The sequence below is a fragment of the Actinia tenebrosa genome, unplaced genomic scaffold (assembly GCF_029948245.1).
Source record: "Actinia tenebrosa isolate PJP-AT-01 unplaced genomic scaffold, QUT_ActTen_1.0 PGA_scaffold6__47_contigs__length_16458017, whole genome shotgun sequence".
Lineage (NCBI taxonomy): Eukaryota > Metazoa > Cnidaria > Anthozoa > Actiniaria > Actiniidae > Actinia > Actinia tenebrosa.
This window is the reverse complement of record NW_028292583.1, coordinates 2124047-2136339: the sequence shown is the minus strand read 5'-3', so window position 1 is coordinate 2136339 and position 12293 is coordinate 2124047. Positions and strand designations below refer to the sequence as shown.

Sequence of the window (12293 nt, the reverse complement as noted above, 5' to 3'; positions counted from 1 at the left end):
TGAAAGTCTTGTTGGATACTTCAAAAGACCATATCTACCACAGCGCTTGACATCCCATAATATCCTTTAATGCCAATTATCTCCATGGAACCTTACAATATTTCAATATTTATAGCCTTGTGTTCAGGCAGAAACATAAAACCATTTTCACATGTATGAAGAGACTAGTCAGTCCAGAACAATAGCTATTCAAATTGGTAAGCATTTTCTTGATTCAAAAATGATATATTACACCTTGACTTTGATTATAGCTTGTATTGGTTCTCTTTACCTCTAACTTCATAGGAATAGCGTTCTCTAGGTCATTACATTATCAGTTTTATGTCTGGTATTTCCACACATTACCCTATCTACTGTGGAACACAAGATTGTGGAATTCTGTCAGGTAATGATGGGCAGGTCGGCAGTCTAGCGGGTGTAGATGCACTTGCCTCTTGCCTCGATCTTGGGTCTCAGGGAATTAAGGGTGGAGTAGGGGTATTACACTTCCCTCTTGCCTTGATCTTGGGTCTCAGGGAATTAAGGGTGGAGTAGGGGTATTACACTTCCCTCTTGCCTTGATCTTGGGTCTTAGGGAATCAAGGGAGGAGTCAAGGGCAGATCCAGGGAGGGGGGCTGAAGCCCCTCTTCAGCAGAAAAAAACCCCCAAAACTGAAGAATTAGATGCTTTTTTATTGTTTTCCGTTGTTTTGACAGAAGAAACTCAATTAGCCCCCCACCCCCTAAAATTTTGGCTTCGTCCACTCTTCCAAGTAGGGGTATTACACTTAACTCCCATCTCTGGAGTCCCCAGTTTGATTCCTGTACTTAGCATCACATGTAAGTAGAGTTTGCTAGGTATCTCCCTTCATTCAAGGGTTTTCTCCTGGTTCTGTTTTTTTTTCCTCCTTCTACAAAATCCTAACAAGCTTTATAATACACTAAACAAAATTACTTGATTCTGATTGGACAAGAAGAGCACAATTAAATCCCAAATTGTACTCTATAGAGTCCCAACTAAGTTGCTCACTTTTGTTGAGTATATTATTAATAAACAAAAAATCGCACAATCTTCTCATACAATTCGGAATTTATAAATACTTGTGATGTTTTGAAAGTTCAAATTGAAATCTTTCAAAACATCACTTGTACCTATAAATTCCGAATTGTATTCAAGAGCGTGCAATTTCCTATACAAATTCTTAAATTCCAGTTCAGTCCAAATTTTAAAATGTTCGTCATATTGTCAGACTGTTGGTTACATTTGAGAATGACTGTAATCTAGAAACACAGCAGCTGTATTTGCCTCCTGTTCTCAAACTAAATTTTTTCTGAGAGGAGGGGAGAGTGCAGTTTGACACCAATTCAACTAAACTTAGGACTATACTGAGTAGTTACACAGGGATTCCAATTTGACTAATAATACCATCCCTGCTTTACTATTCAGGATTCTTGTTCTAGGTTTGATAGAGCTGTGTTGGAACACCTATCCTTCGACAGTGTTATCGTCACTAACATTACATGCATGCCATGCAGTATTGCTGGCTGCTTTGTGGTATGCAGGAGTGGATGACAACGAGAAGAAAGATGAGAAAAAGGCTTAGGGCTTTCTTGTTTTATTGGTTAGGTGTTAAGGTTCTGTTCTTGAAAAGTTTGATGTATGAACCGGGCCTTAGCAACGAAATGGGGGTATCTTATTCCATGGGTTAAGTAAAACCAAAACCACTCTAAATGTGTTCCTCCATCAAATGCACCCACTAAATCAACTAGTATTAATTTATATTTTATTATACCAATAAGATGAATAGTTACTTTTATTAATCAAATAAATCTTGTAACAATGCTAAACTATCCCTGACATAAGTAGTTTTAAAACATTTCAAAATAAACTGCAATAAAAACGATTGCATGTGTTAGTAAGACCAAAGCTGGTCGTGTTTGGTGACAGGATAAGATTTCCTTTTATCTTTAAATAAAAATTTTAGGTCTGAAATCTTTTTGCATTTTAGTGTTTTAACTTTAACTCAAATTGAATCTCATGAACTTCACTTTGAAAACTATACCTCGACTATTTACAATTATTGTGGTGGTACTCTACAGTTTTTCCTCTATACACATCAAAGAAAAGGAAAAATATGTGATCATCTAACATAACTTTGTAATAGAGTGACCACAGTAAATCCATGAAACTTTAGTAATACTAAATAGCACAATTTCATGCAAATTCCATTGTTTTCTATTGTTTAATTAGCACTATTTTGTACTATTTAGTAATTAGTGTTTCACGGATTAATTGTTTGTACTCTATGATAACTGATAGTGTTGCATATTTTTCCTCAAGGGTGCATTATACCTATATATCCACAAATGACTACATGAACTCCAAAATGCGGATATTAGTAACTATAGCTAGTTAAATGGCTCACATAATGCAAAGATTATTGTACCAGTAATATATTGCTTACTATCAATCACGTGACTTTTTGGAGTCGACCGGGGGGCAAACAAGCGGCTGACTGGGGGGCAACTAGCAGATGCTAAGTCAAACATATCAAAATAAGTCCTCAAACTATCGTATTTGACTATTTTCACGACATCAAACCAGAAAACAAGAGATCAAAACAACCTCCAGGATTCTACAAGCCATCAAAAAAGAGCTATTACCGGAAGTGACATCTATTGATAGCAACCTATTGTTTAAAATTCGTACTGAACATACATGTAATTCCTAAATATTGTGCCATATGTTTTATGTTTAAGACCCCTTTTTATAATTATGTCACCCAGACAACTAGCTCTATTTCTGGACGATGAACCAAATAAAGAAAAATATCTCGACCTATACTATAACCACCTTTTTGCTAGGTTCATGATTCGCTAAGTTTATGATTCGATAGAATATGTGAACTAGATGTGAAATGTTAGTGAAAAAAATTTTGGAATCAATTTTGGAAACAAAATTCCATATGTGGTTATCTTGGGTCTTTTTTAGTTCAATTTTTCAAGTTCATCAACATCATCAGCTTTGAGTTGAATGATTTGCCTACCAAAATGCTCTTCAATCTTCTTCATACAATTCAATGATCTTTGACCATCGATAAAATTAACGGCTATTCCTGATTTCCCGAACCGTCCTGTACGACCAATCCTGTGTAAGTAAGTCTCAAAGTCTGGTCTTCCTTGTAAGTCCAAAGGCATGTCGTAGTTAACAACAAGAGTGACTTGTTCAATGTCTATTCCACGTGCTGATACATTAGTAGTAATGAGAAGCTTTTCTTTTCCCTCTCTAAATCGGTTAATGACTGCAAGTCTCTGTTCTATCGTTATTTCTCCACTTAGCAGTGCTGTTGCATGTCCCTCTTTGACCATTTTGGCCGCTAGCCATGCTGCACTCTTGCGAGTCTGTAAATGAGAAAGTTTACTTGTTTGAAATAAATACTTTGGCTTGCATAAAGCAATATTCTGGCTCTTCCTTGGTGTCACAAGGCACCTGAAGCATGGAGACAATAGCTAAGGCAATACCCTGCAAAGCAAAAACCCTAACCCAGAATACAATAAAGCTTGCTATGTCAAGAAACCCAATATTTTTCTCCAACATTGCAATCCAATTGATTCATCCATGGGTCACATTTCTGGTTTTCATGTTGAAGAAGTTTTTTGTCTAATTCTTTTGTTATGCCAACCAACACTGCAGTAGTGGATTACGCGTACCATCGGGGTCAAATTACCATTCTTATGCAGTCTAGGTTTCTGATTGGCTTAAATAACCAAAGTTTGAATGCATTGTTTTCATCCTAGATTTTAATTGGTTCTCTTTTAATACACCTAATTGAAAAAACGTAGTCGGGTTCAAGAAGGTCATATCATCGAAGCTAAGACAGAAAAGGATTTTGGGTATTTGCATTATTATTTACATATAGACATGTAAAAAATGCACAGTAGAGCAAAGTTAGGAAAAGCCATGATGCATAAAATGTGCACAGGAAGAGAAAACTGCAATATGCATGAAATTAGCATAATAATAATTGTTTGTCTTCCCTTATTCCCCTTTGGTCTTAGCTTTGATGATATAGCCTTTTTTGAACCCAACAATGTTTTTTCAATTAGGTGTAAGTGGTTACAGTAATTGCTGCACTATAATAACATAAGTAAATAAGGAGGAAACTTGAACACTGTGTGACTAAAGTTTGTAACTTTTGTACAGTTGTTTTGGATGTTAATTCTTTCATCAGAGTAAAATATTAATATTGATTAAGATCATTAATAATGTATGAGAGGCACGGGGCTGTAGTCTTCCATGACGATGAGAAGCACAGCACGAAAACCTCTCACTTGCTTTACCTGTAGTTTTCAACAGAGAAGCCACAAATACAAGACAACTCTGCCAAATTTTACAGGACAATTTTGAAACACCTGGCTGGACAAGTGTTAAAAGACATCATTACCTTGGGCGTAATGTTTTCTCAATTTCAGTCCATGTGTAATGCCCTAAAGTATCATTTCTTTGTTTAATGTTTGTACATGAGAAGACACATGAATATAGATACAACTCAAATGAAGAATCTTATTCTTGAGAGAATAGAGAATGGCATGTGGTCTGAAATGGGAAAACATTACACCCAAGGTTAAGAGGTGTATTGCTGGGTGTCAATCAGCTGATAAAAGTCCTAAAATCTTATTATTTGCTCCAAATGGTGGTCAAACACTAACCACTATGGACTGTCAGCCAGAAAGAATCCTAATGAAAACTTGCGATTCAGTAAATGAACTTCCCACACATTACAGGGAATGACATCAAGTGAAAACCAGCAATTTTAGCCTATCTGTGTACATAAGGCCTTGACTTACCATACAAAACACCATGCATTGCCCGATTGATAACACACCATACAAGTTGCACAATGCCTGGAACTTTTCCTCTGCATTGTTGCACATCACGTAGTATTGCTTGATGTTGTCTAGACTCTCTTCTTCTCGTCTGAGACGTATTTCTATGGGGTTTGTCACCACAGAATGTGCAAACTTCATGACTTCGTCGTCATATGTTGCAGAGAAAAGGAGGGTTTGACAGTCGTTTGGTAATGATCTGAAATTATAGAATATAAAAGGGAATAATATTAATAGAGGTTCCACCAAGTGCCTCTTCTTCAAATGAATTCTAATTGGGATTTAGAATTTGATTTTTGTTGAGGGAGAAAAACAGAGAACTCAGTGAAGAACCTTTGAAGCACAGGAGAACTAACAAGCAACTCTACTCATGTAACACTGAGTCCGGGAATCAAACCCAGGTCGCCAAATTCACAGGCAAGGCAAAGATTTGACCAGACAAATTCTAATTCACCTTTTTGGTGCTTGCCGTCATGGGGTATAAATTGTTTTAGGTTGAGTTACAGTCACCAAAAAGTTCGGACATTGTTCTCGATTTTCCTCACAATTAATGTACTGACTCTAAATAAACTATTTACTTTGTTAATGTTTAGTTAGTTCTCTAAATACAAGTAAATAATCATTTTTCTAGCTTGATTGAAGCTTTTCTTATTGCTGTTAAGATAGCTAACTAAAGAAATCTACATAAATTTTCTCTTTAAAGTCAGTGAATTTGTATGGAAATCTGAGAACGATGTCCAAACTTTTTGGTGACCGTAACACAATCCAAGCTAGCGCCGAAAAGGTGAATTCTGGTCAGCCATTGTCCAATGACCAGCCATTAATTTTAGCTCTTCTTTATATAACGTATATAATTAATATTATAAAAATATATATATAGTTAATATTTATTACTTACTTCTGAACTCTTATTGACTGGTCCTGATGACCTTGTAAGGCAATCATGATGTCAGCTTCATCAAGGACAAACACACGGATCTTTCTGGGTTCAAAGGTACGTAGCTTTCTAATCCAGTCAAGTACTGTTCCAGGAGTTCCAATGATGATTTGATCTGTACATTTCTGTCCTCGTGGTACTACATGGAATAAAGGGAAGACTTATTGTAAGGGTGTCAAGTCAGAGGATTTTGATTTGATTAAAAATGAATCATGGTCATCACCATGCTCATCACCATCGTCATCACCATCATCCAAAATCTACTTTAGTTTTCACCATCACCACCATCATCCAAAATCTACTCTAGTTTTCACCATCATCACCATCACCAGCATTATCACCATCATTATCATTACCATCATCTAAAATCTACCCTAGTTTTCACCATCATCACCATCACCAGCATTATCACCATCATTATCATTACCATCATCTAAAATCTACCCTAGTTTTCACCATCATCACCATCACCAGCATTATCACCATCACCATCACCATCACCATCAATACCATCATCCAAAATCTACCCTAGTTTTCACCATCATCACCATCACCAGCATTATCACCATCATTATCATTACCATCATCTAAAATCTACCCTAGTTTTCACCATCATTAACATCACCAGCATTATCACCATCACCATCATCATCATTACCATCATCTAAGATCTACCCTAGTTTTCACCATCATCACCATCACCAGCATTATCACCATCACCATCACCATCACCATCAATACCATCATCCAAAATCTACCCTAGTTTTCACCATCATCACCATCACCAGCATTATCACCATCATTATCATTACCATCATCTAAAATCTACCCTAGTTTTCACCATCATTAACATCACCAGCATTATCACCATCACCATCATCATCATTACCATCATCCAAAATCTACCCTAGTTTTCACCATCATCACCATCACCAGCATTATCACCATCATTATCATTACCATCATCTAAAATCTACCCTAGTTTTCCCCATCATCACCATCACCAGCATTATCACCATCATTATCATTACCATCATCTAAAATCTACCCTAGTTTTCACCATCATCACCATCACCAGCATTATCACCATCATTATCATTACCATCACCATCATCATCACCATCACCACCATCATCACCACTACCATTATCACCATCATTATCAAATTAGACATAAACTCAAGATAACAAGCAGTCTTGGCTAATGTGTCATTATCATGCTCATGGCTAAAAAGAATAGATGTTCACTCACTTGTCATAATGACCGGCCAACATTACCGGTTAAAATGACCAGCAAGGCAAAATTTGACTGAAAAACTTCCAATATTCTGGCCGATGTCTAATAACCAGCCCTTATCTTAGCCCTAATATAATGAAATGCCTGCTTACTGTTTGAGCCTCGCACGGCATATGCAATCCTAATATGAGTACAGTATTTTCCCATCTGCTCAGCTACTTTACCAATCTGCATAGCTAGTTCGTAAGTAGGAGACAGACAAAGGACCTGAAACAATTAGACAATGATGTGCAATCATTACCAAGAAAATTAAACAAGAAAAAACTTTAAAAAAATAATTTTAAAAAATCTTATCCAACAATCACTCCCTGTAAGGGTTTTTTTTCATTAGGTTCGCTCCACAAGCACTACCATTACATTCTATATTTATGACTCACGACACCCAAATCACATGTTGATTTTTATTGAGGAAGGAAAACCAGAAATCTCATGGCAACATATGAAACAAACTCAAATTCATGTAAGAGAGATGATGAGGCCCAATACAGGTCAAAAGAGCTGTCCACAGTTTCTAGTTGAGCTGGCTCATTTTTTACGGGACTTGAAGTTGTTAAAGGCCTACTGGCCCTCTTCTTCAGTCGTTTCATACAAGGCTCGTAATTTACCTATTACGCATGTTCTTATCAAATTTATGTAGTACAGTCTAACAAGAATTGAACCAGAAACCCCAGGCTTGAACTAAAGTACATGTATACAGAGGTGAAAGACAGCACAAGCCACCAATAAAAAAACACACGGCTTGCAAAATATCTTGAAACCAAGAGATCTCTTTACCTGTGGATACTGTTTGGTGGCATCAACTCTACTTAACATGGTCAGGACAAATGCAGCAGTTTTGCCTGTCCCTGACTGTGATTGAGCTATCATGTTATTAGGCCTGAGGAAGCAAACATATTACAAGTTGCTCTAAGAGTGTGCAATAAAATTGAAAGAATGTTTTAAAATGAAAAAAAAAAGATGGGAGAATTAACATGGTCTATAAGAGCAAACACTTAAAGTGGAAAGTGCAAAAGTATGGCCATGTTTAATGTATTTGCATACTTCTCATCTATGCATAGGCTTTTTTTACATTAAACTGACACATTTCCTGTGTGAAGCTGGCTAGTTTTACCAATTAAGGCATGTGCATAGAAGTATGCGAATACATAAAATGTGGTCATACTTTTGATCTTTGCATTGTAAGTTGTGTCTAATACACAAGGGTGGATGCAATTAAACAGTGAAATAAAATCAAACTAAGTACTAATTAATAGTATCTATTTAGCGACTAATAGCTGCTATCGCTCAACCAGAACATTCATCATACAAAGACAAACACACAAGAGACCATTTGTGTCTTTTGTTTAATAAATGTTCTGGTTGACTAATAGTGACTATTAGTCACTAAATAGATACTATTAGTTAGTATTTAGTTTGATTTTATTTCACGGTTTAATTGCAACCGCTCTATTACGCATACATAATTATGACAGTCTCTTCCTAATACAAACACAAACTTAAATTGTATGAATGGTGGAATGCTACAGACTCCTTTTGTCACAGGGAGATGTAGCATCAACACCCTTCATTTTCTTTCCCTGCAGGTATAACAGAGAAGCTCCATTTGTAAGACAACTCTGCAAAGTTATTTACAGGTTCTATTGTTCATGGTGTATTATTACAATGTTGGAGCATTTTGTAATTATTTATTGTGCTATTTTGTTGCAACCCAAACAAAATTAGAGGTAAACCCATTTTCTCATATCATTCTCTTCTATCCCTTTTACAGTGGGCAGAGTTAATAAACTTTTGATCATCAGAATTCAAAAATCAAGACATCTGGGAGTTAGTAACATTGCATGAACATTAAAAAGTGTTATGGATCTACTTACGGATCTGCTAGTAGCATAGGTAGGGCAGTTTCTTGGATTTTTGATGGTTTATTGAATCCCATCTCATAAACTCCCTTGCGAAGTTGGACGGAACTATTTTGAGAAAAAAATACGTTCAAGAAAAATTTTATAACCTTCATATTTTATTGATACCCTTACACAGTCTCTGGGCTGATCTAAGTCAGGACACGGCTAACTTACAGATTGAACCCTGAAACAACCTCTGGGCTGATCTAAGTCAACAGTAATGATGAAAAGGTAAATTATACACCGTGAAAAGATGAAAAAACTTACTGACGTTTTGGATGCTAGTCCTTCGTCGGAGTAAAAAAGGGATCTAAGTCAGGGCTGATCTAAGTCAGGGCATGGCTAACTCACAGATTGAAACCCTGAAACAACCTCTGGACTGATCAAAGTCAGGGCATGGCTAACTCAATGATCAAACCCTGAAACAACCTATGGGCTGATCTAAGTTAGGGCATGGCTAACTCAATGATCAAACCCTGAAACAACCTCTGGGCTGATCAGAGTCAGGGCACATTAAACTCATAAATCGAATTGAAACATAGCTTGTTAGGTTTTGCAGAGGGAAGAAAACCAAAGAGCCTGGAAAAAAACCACCCCTAAATCAAGGACTAGACCAACAAACTCTACTCATATGTGATGCAGAGTCCAGAAATTAAATTGGAGTTCCCAGAGTATACCAGAGTAAGAGTTTCCAAATGCAAATTGAAAAATGTGTAGTCTATACTCACAGAGGAAGCTCCTCAAAAGATTTAACAGAGTAAAGTGGTGAGTTGGGATCATTTCTCCTAATTTCTACTTCATTCTTGTTATTGACCAACTTGTTTCTTATTAATTTACTCAACAACGAACTGTCTGCAATTTGCTTGAGCTCCTCTGGAAAAAAAAAACACACATAAATTAATATTAATATAAAATCAATAAAATACCAGGGTTTCCAGAATAAGCTGGTGGCTGCCAGAGCTCTGACATTTGCTTGGAAGTTATCAGCCAGCTACTGTTTTTTTTCTTTAAATATCCTTGTATCAAATCACAGCTAGCTACTTCAGACTTATGACCACCTACTCCAAAACATTATGAAAGCCCTGAACTATTCCAATTTAGAATTCTCTTTTGCTCAAGAAAGATTAGCTTTAATTTTGTGTAGAATATTCAAATGTTGCAGTAGGGTTTATGTAGTTTCAAAGTGTTTGTATTGCAGAAATTATGCATTCTTTACAGTTAGTATTGTTGATAATTTGAAACTAACACAAGACTTAACCTTGAGTAAATGAGTGTTTTATCAAGGAACACAGTGATATCTGACTATCCCAAACAATGTATTATATATCACCTTTAGCACCACCATTTGCTACGTCATCTTTTTTAGCGTCAGTTCCAGTGGTAGTTTCTTGCCATCCTGAAGAATCTGTGTTTTTTTCTTGCCATCCCGATGAATCTGTGGTTGTTGCAGGTTTCTGTTCTGCAACTGGTGCAGTATTTCCAATTGCAAGTTTATTAACCTGTATTCATTCAAATATATCTTAGATTACTGACGACAAAAGCAAAGCGATCTGTAGTTCAGTCACCTATGTCATACACCTGATTAAAAAATCGTTGTCGGGTTCAAAAAAAGTTTATATCATAAAGGCTAAGACCGAAGTGGAGCATGGGAAGACAAACAATTATGCTAATTTCATGGGTATTGCAGTTTTCCCTTCCTGTGCACATTTTATGTATCATGGCTTTGGTATGTTGTTAATCTAGGTCGACCGACTTTGCTCTACCATGCATTTTTACATGTCTATATGCAAATATAATACACATACGTCATTTTTTTGCGTACAGTTATTAGATATTTTTCTTCTAGCTGTAGGTTGCATGATTTTTTTTTTTGAGGTTTAAGTGCTTGCTCAATTTTTTTTTTTTGGGACTTATCAACTATCTAATGGTCCGTCCCTAATGAAGAGTCTTTTGTTAAACACCACCAAAAACCAAGATGATGAAATATGCAAAAGAAAATGCTTCTTTTATTGGCAGAAAATGAAAAAATTGAACTAAGTTGGTTTAATAGTTCCAGTGAAGAAAAGGGGAATCCAATGCTAAGGATGAGGGTCTCTGAGGAATGTAAGCTTATATCAATCCACTTCTCTCTATGCAAAACGTCCTCAGGTATAGAATCGAATACCACTCCCTGCTCCAAGAGAGAAATGAGGGCACTGACATTTCCAAGTTGAACAAAATTGTGGATTATTCTACATTCATTCCTCTTCGATTAAGATTCACTTCGTGGAAATCCAAGCTTTGTGAGCCACGAAATGCTGGACTCAAAATATTCAGAAAACTTAAACAATCTGCCACAAATCAAGCTAAATTCATTCAAGCATTACTCTCTAAAGGTCTCTTAAACCTAGGATGATGTTTAACAGGTAAAAAAGTGTACTAACGATCTTTAAAAAGTAGTTTTACTGTCTGTTAAAATTTCTCAAGTCCACACACGTGCGCCGACAAGATAGACGCGTCTTTTTCTCCAAAAACTAACTCACCTGACCACTTAGTCGACTTTCTTGCTCATCAGCAGCAGCAGCCCAGTCGTCATCAGCCATTTCAAAAGAAATAAGGTGTAAAATGCGTGAAAATGTTGAAGAAAACCGGCTTTTTGAAGGATTTTCTTGACTTGGTCTGACTTTTTCCGGCGCTTGGTGTGAGACATGCGCAGTGAAGAGAGGTGAACCATGCAGTTTCACGACAGTTCACCACAGGTAGCCCAATCATTGCTTCCAGATGTATTTTTCTTGGGTGAGCCAGAGAACTATATCAAGTAAGTGTAGCACTATCAAAATTTATTTTATCAAATAGTTGAGAACTAAGGGTGGTGTAGAGGTAATGTACTTGCTTCTCAAATCTGGAAGTTTCTGGTTCAATAGAGGCTTTGTGGCCAAGTTAAGAGGGTATTTTCAATTTTCTTACCAAATCTTTTTTTCAAGCCCAGTCTCAGCGTCCAAACCTTTTTTCTTTCAACACGTTTTCCCATTCCATATTATTATTTTCCCCATAATTTCCCACTTACCTAAAGCCTGTTTCCCCCAGGGCAAAAAGGCAAATGCTAGTTCCCATATTTACCCCTTCAGGATGCTCTCAGAAATCCCTGACTATCTTAGAAGTTGAATTCTTTCTCTTGTAAAATTATTCAGCATTGTTCCTGCCATCTACCATGGTTGCCATCAAATGATATAGTGTTGGTTTTCTCTATTGATTCATAGGTTTTTCTCCTCCCTCCACAAAACCTATGATTAGTTCCAAGTTGATATATGAGTTAT

General features: G+C 36.5%; 2 protein-coding genes across 3 annotated transcripts in view; one reads left to right on the top strand and one right to left on the bottom strand.

Annotated features, from left to right (window-relative positions):
- The window catches only part of LOC116299235 (dol-P-Man:Man(5)GlcNAc(2)-PP-Dol alpha-1,3-mannosyltransferase), a 7369-nt gene extending 5397 nt beyond the window's left edge, over positions 1–1972 (top strand). For both annotated transcript variants that reach the window (XM_089038695.1, XM_089038694.1), the window contains exons 7-9: positions 1–60; positions 251–385; positions 1427–1972. The exon at positions 1–60 is cut by the window's left edge and continues 6 nt beyond it. In XM_089038695.1, coding sequence (XP_088894821.1) covers positions 1–60; positions 251–385; positions 1427–1583 — 352 coding nt within the window. In that variant the 3' untranslated portion in view covers positions 1584–1972. The remainder of the gene's footprint in view (positions 61–250; positions 386–1426) is intronic.
- LOC116299229 (ATP-dependent RNA helicase DDX19A-like) lies at positions 1744–11682 on the bottom strand. Its single transcript, XM_031707859.2, has 9 exons — positions 11520–11682; positions 10328–10496; positions 9726–9870; positions 8971–9063; positions 7874–7976; positions 7192–7306; positions 5765–5942; positions 4828–5065; positions 1744–3381 (listed from the first exon to the last, which is right to left on the bottom strand). Exons 1-9 carry the CDS (start codon positions 11577–11579, stop codon positions 2968–2970), a joined length of 1515 nt encoding a protein of 504 aa, XP_031563719.1. The 5' UTR covers positions 11580–11682; the 3' UTR covers positions 1744–2967.
- Positions 11683–12293: the final 611 nt, after the last annotated feature.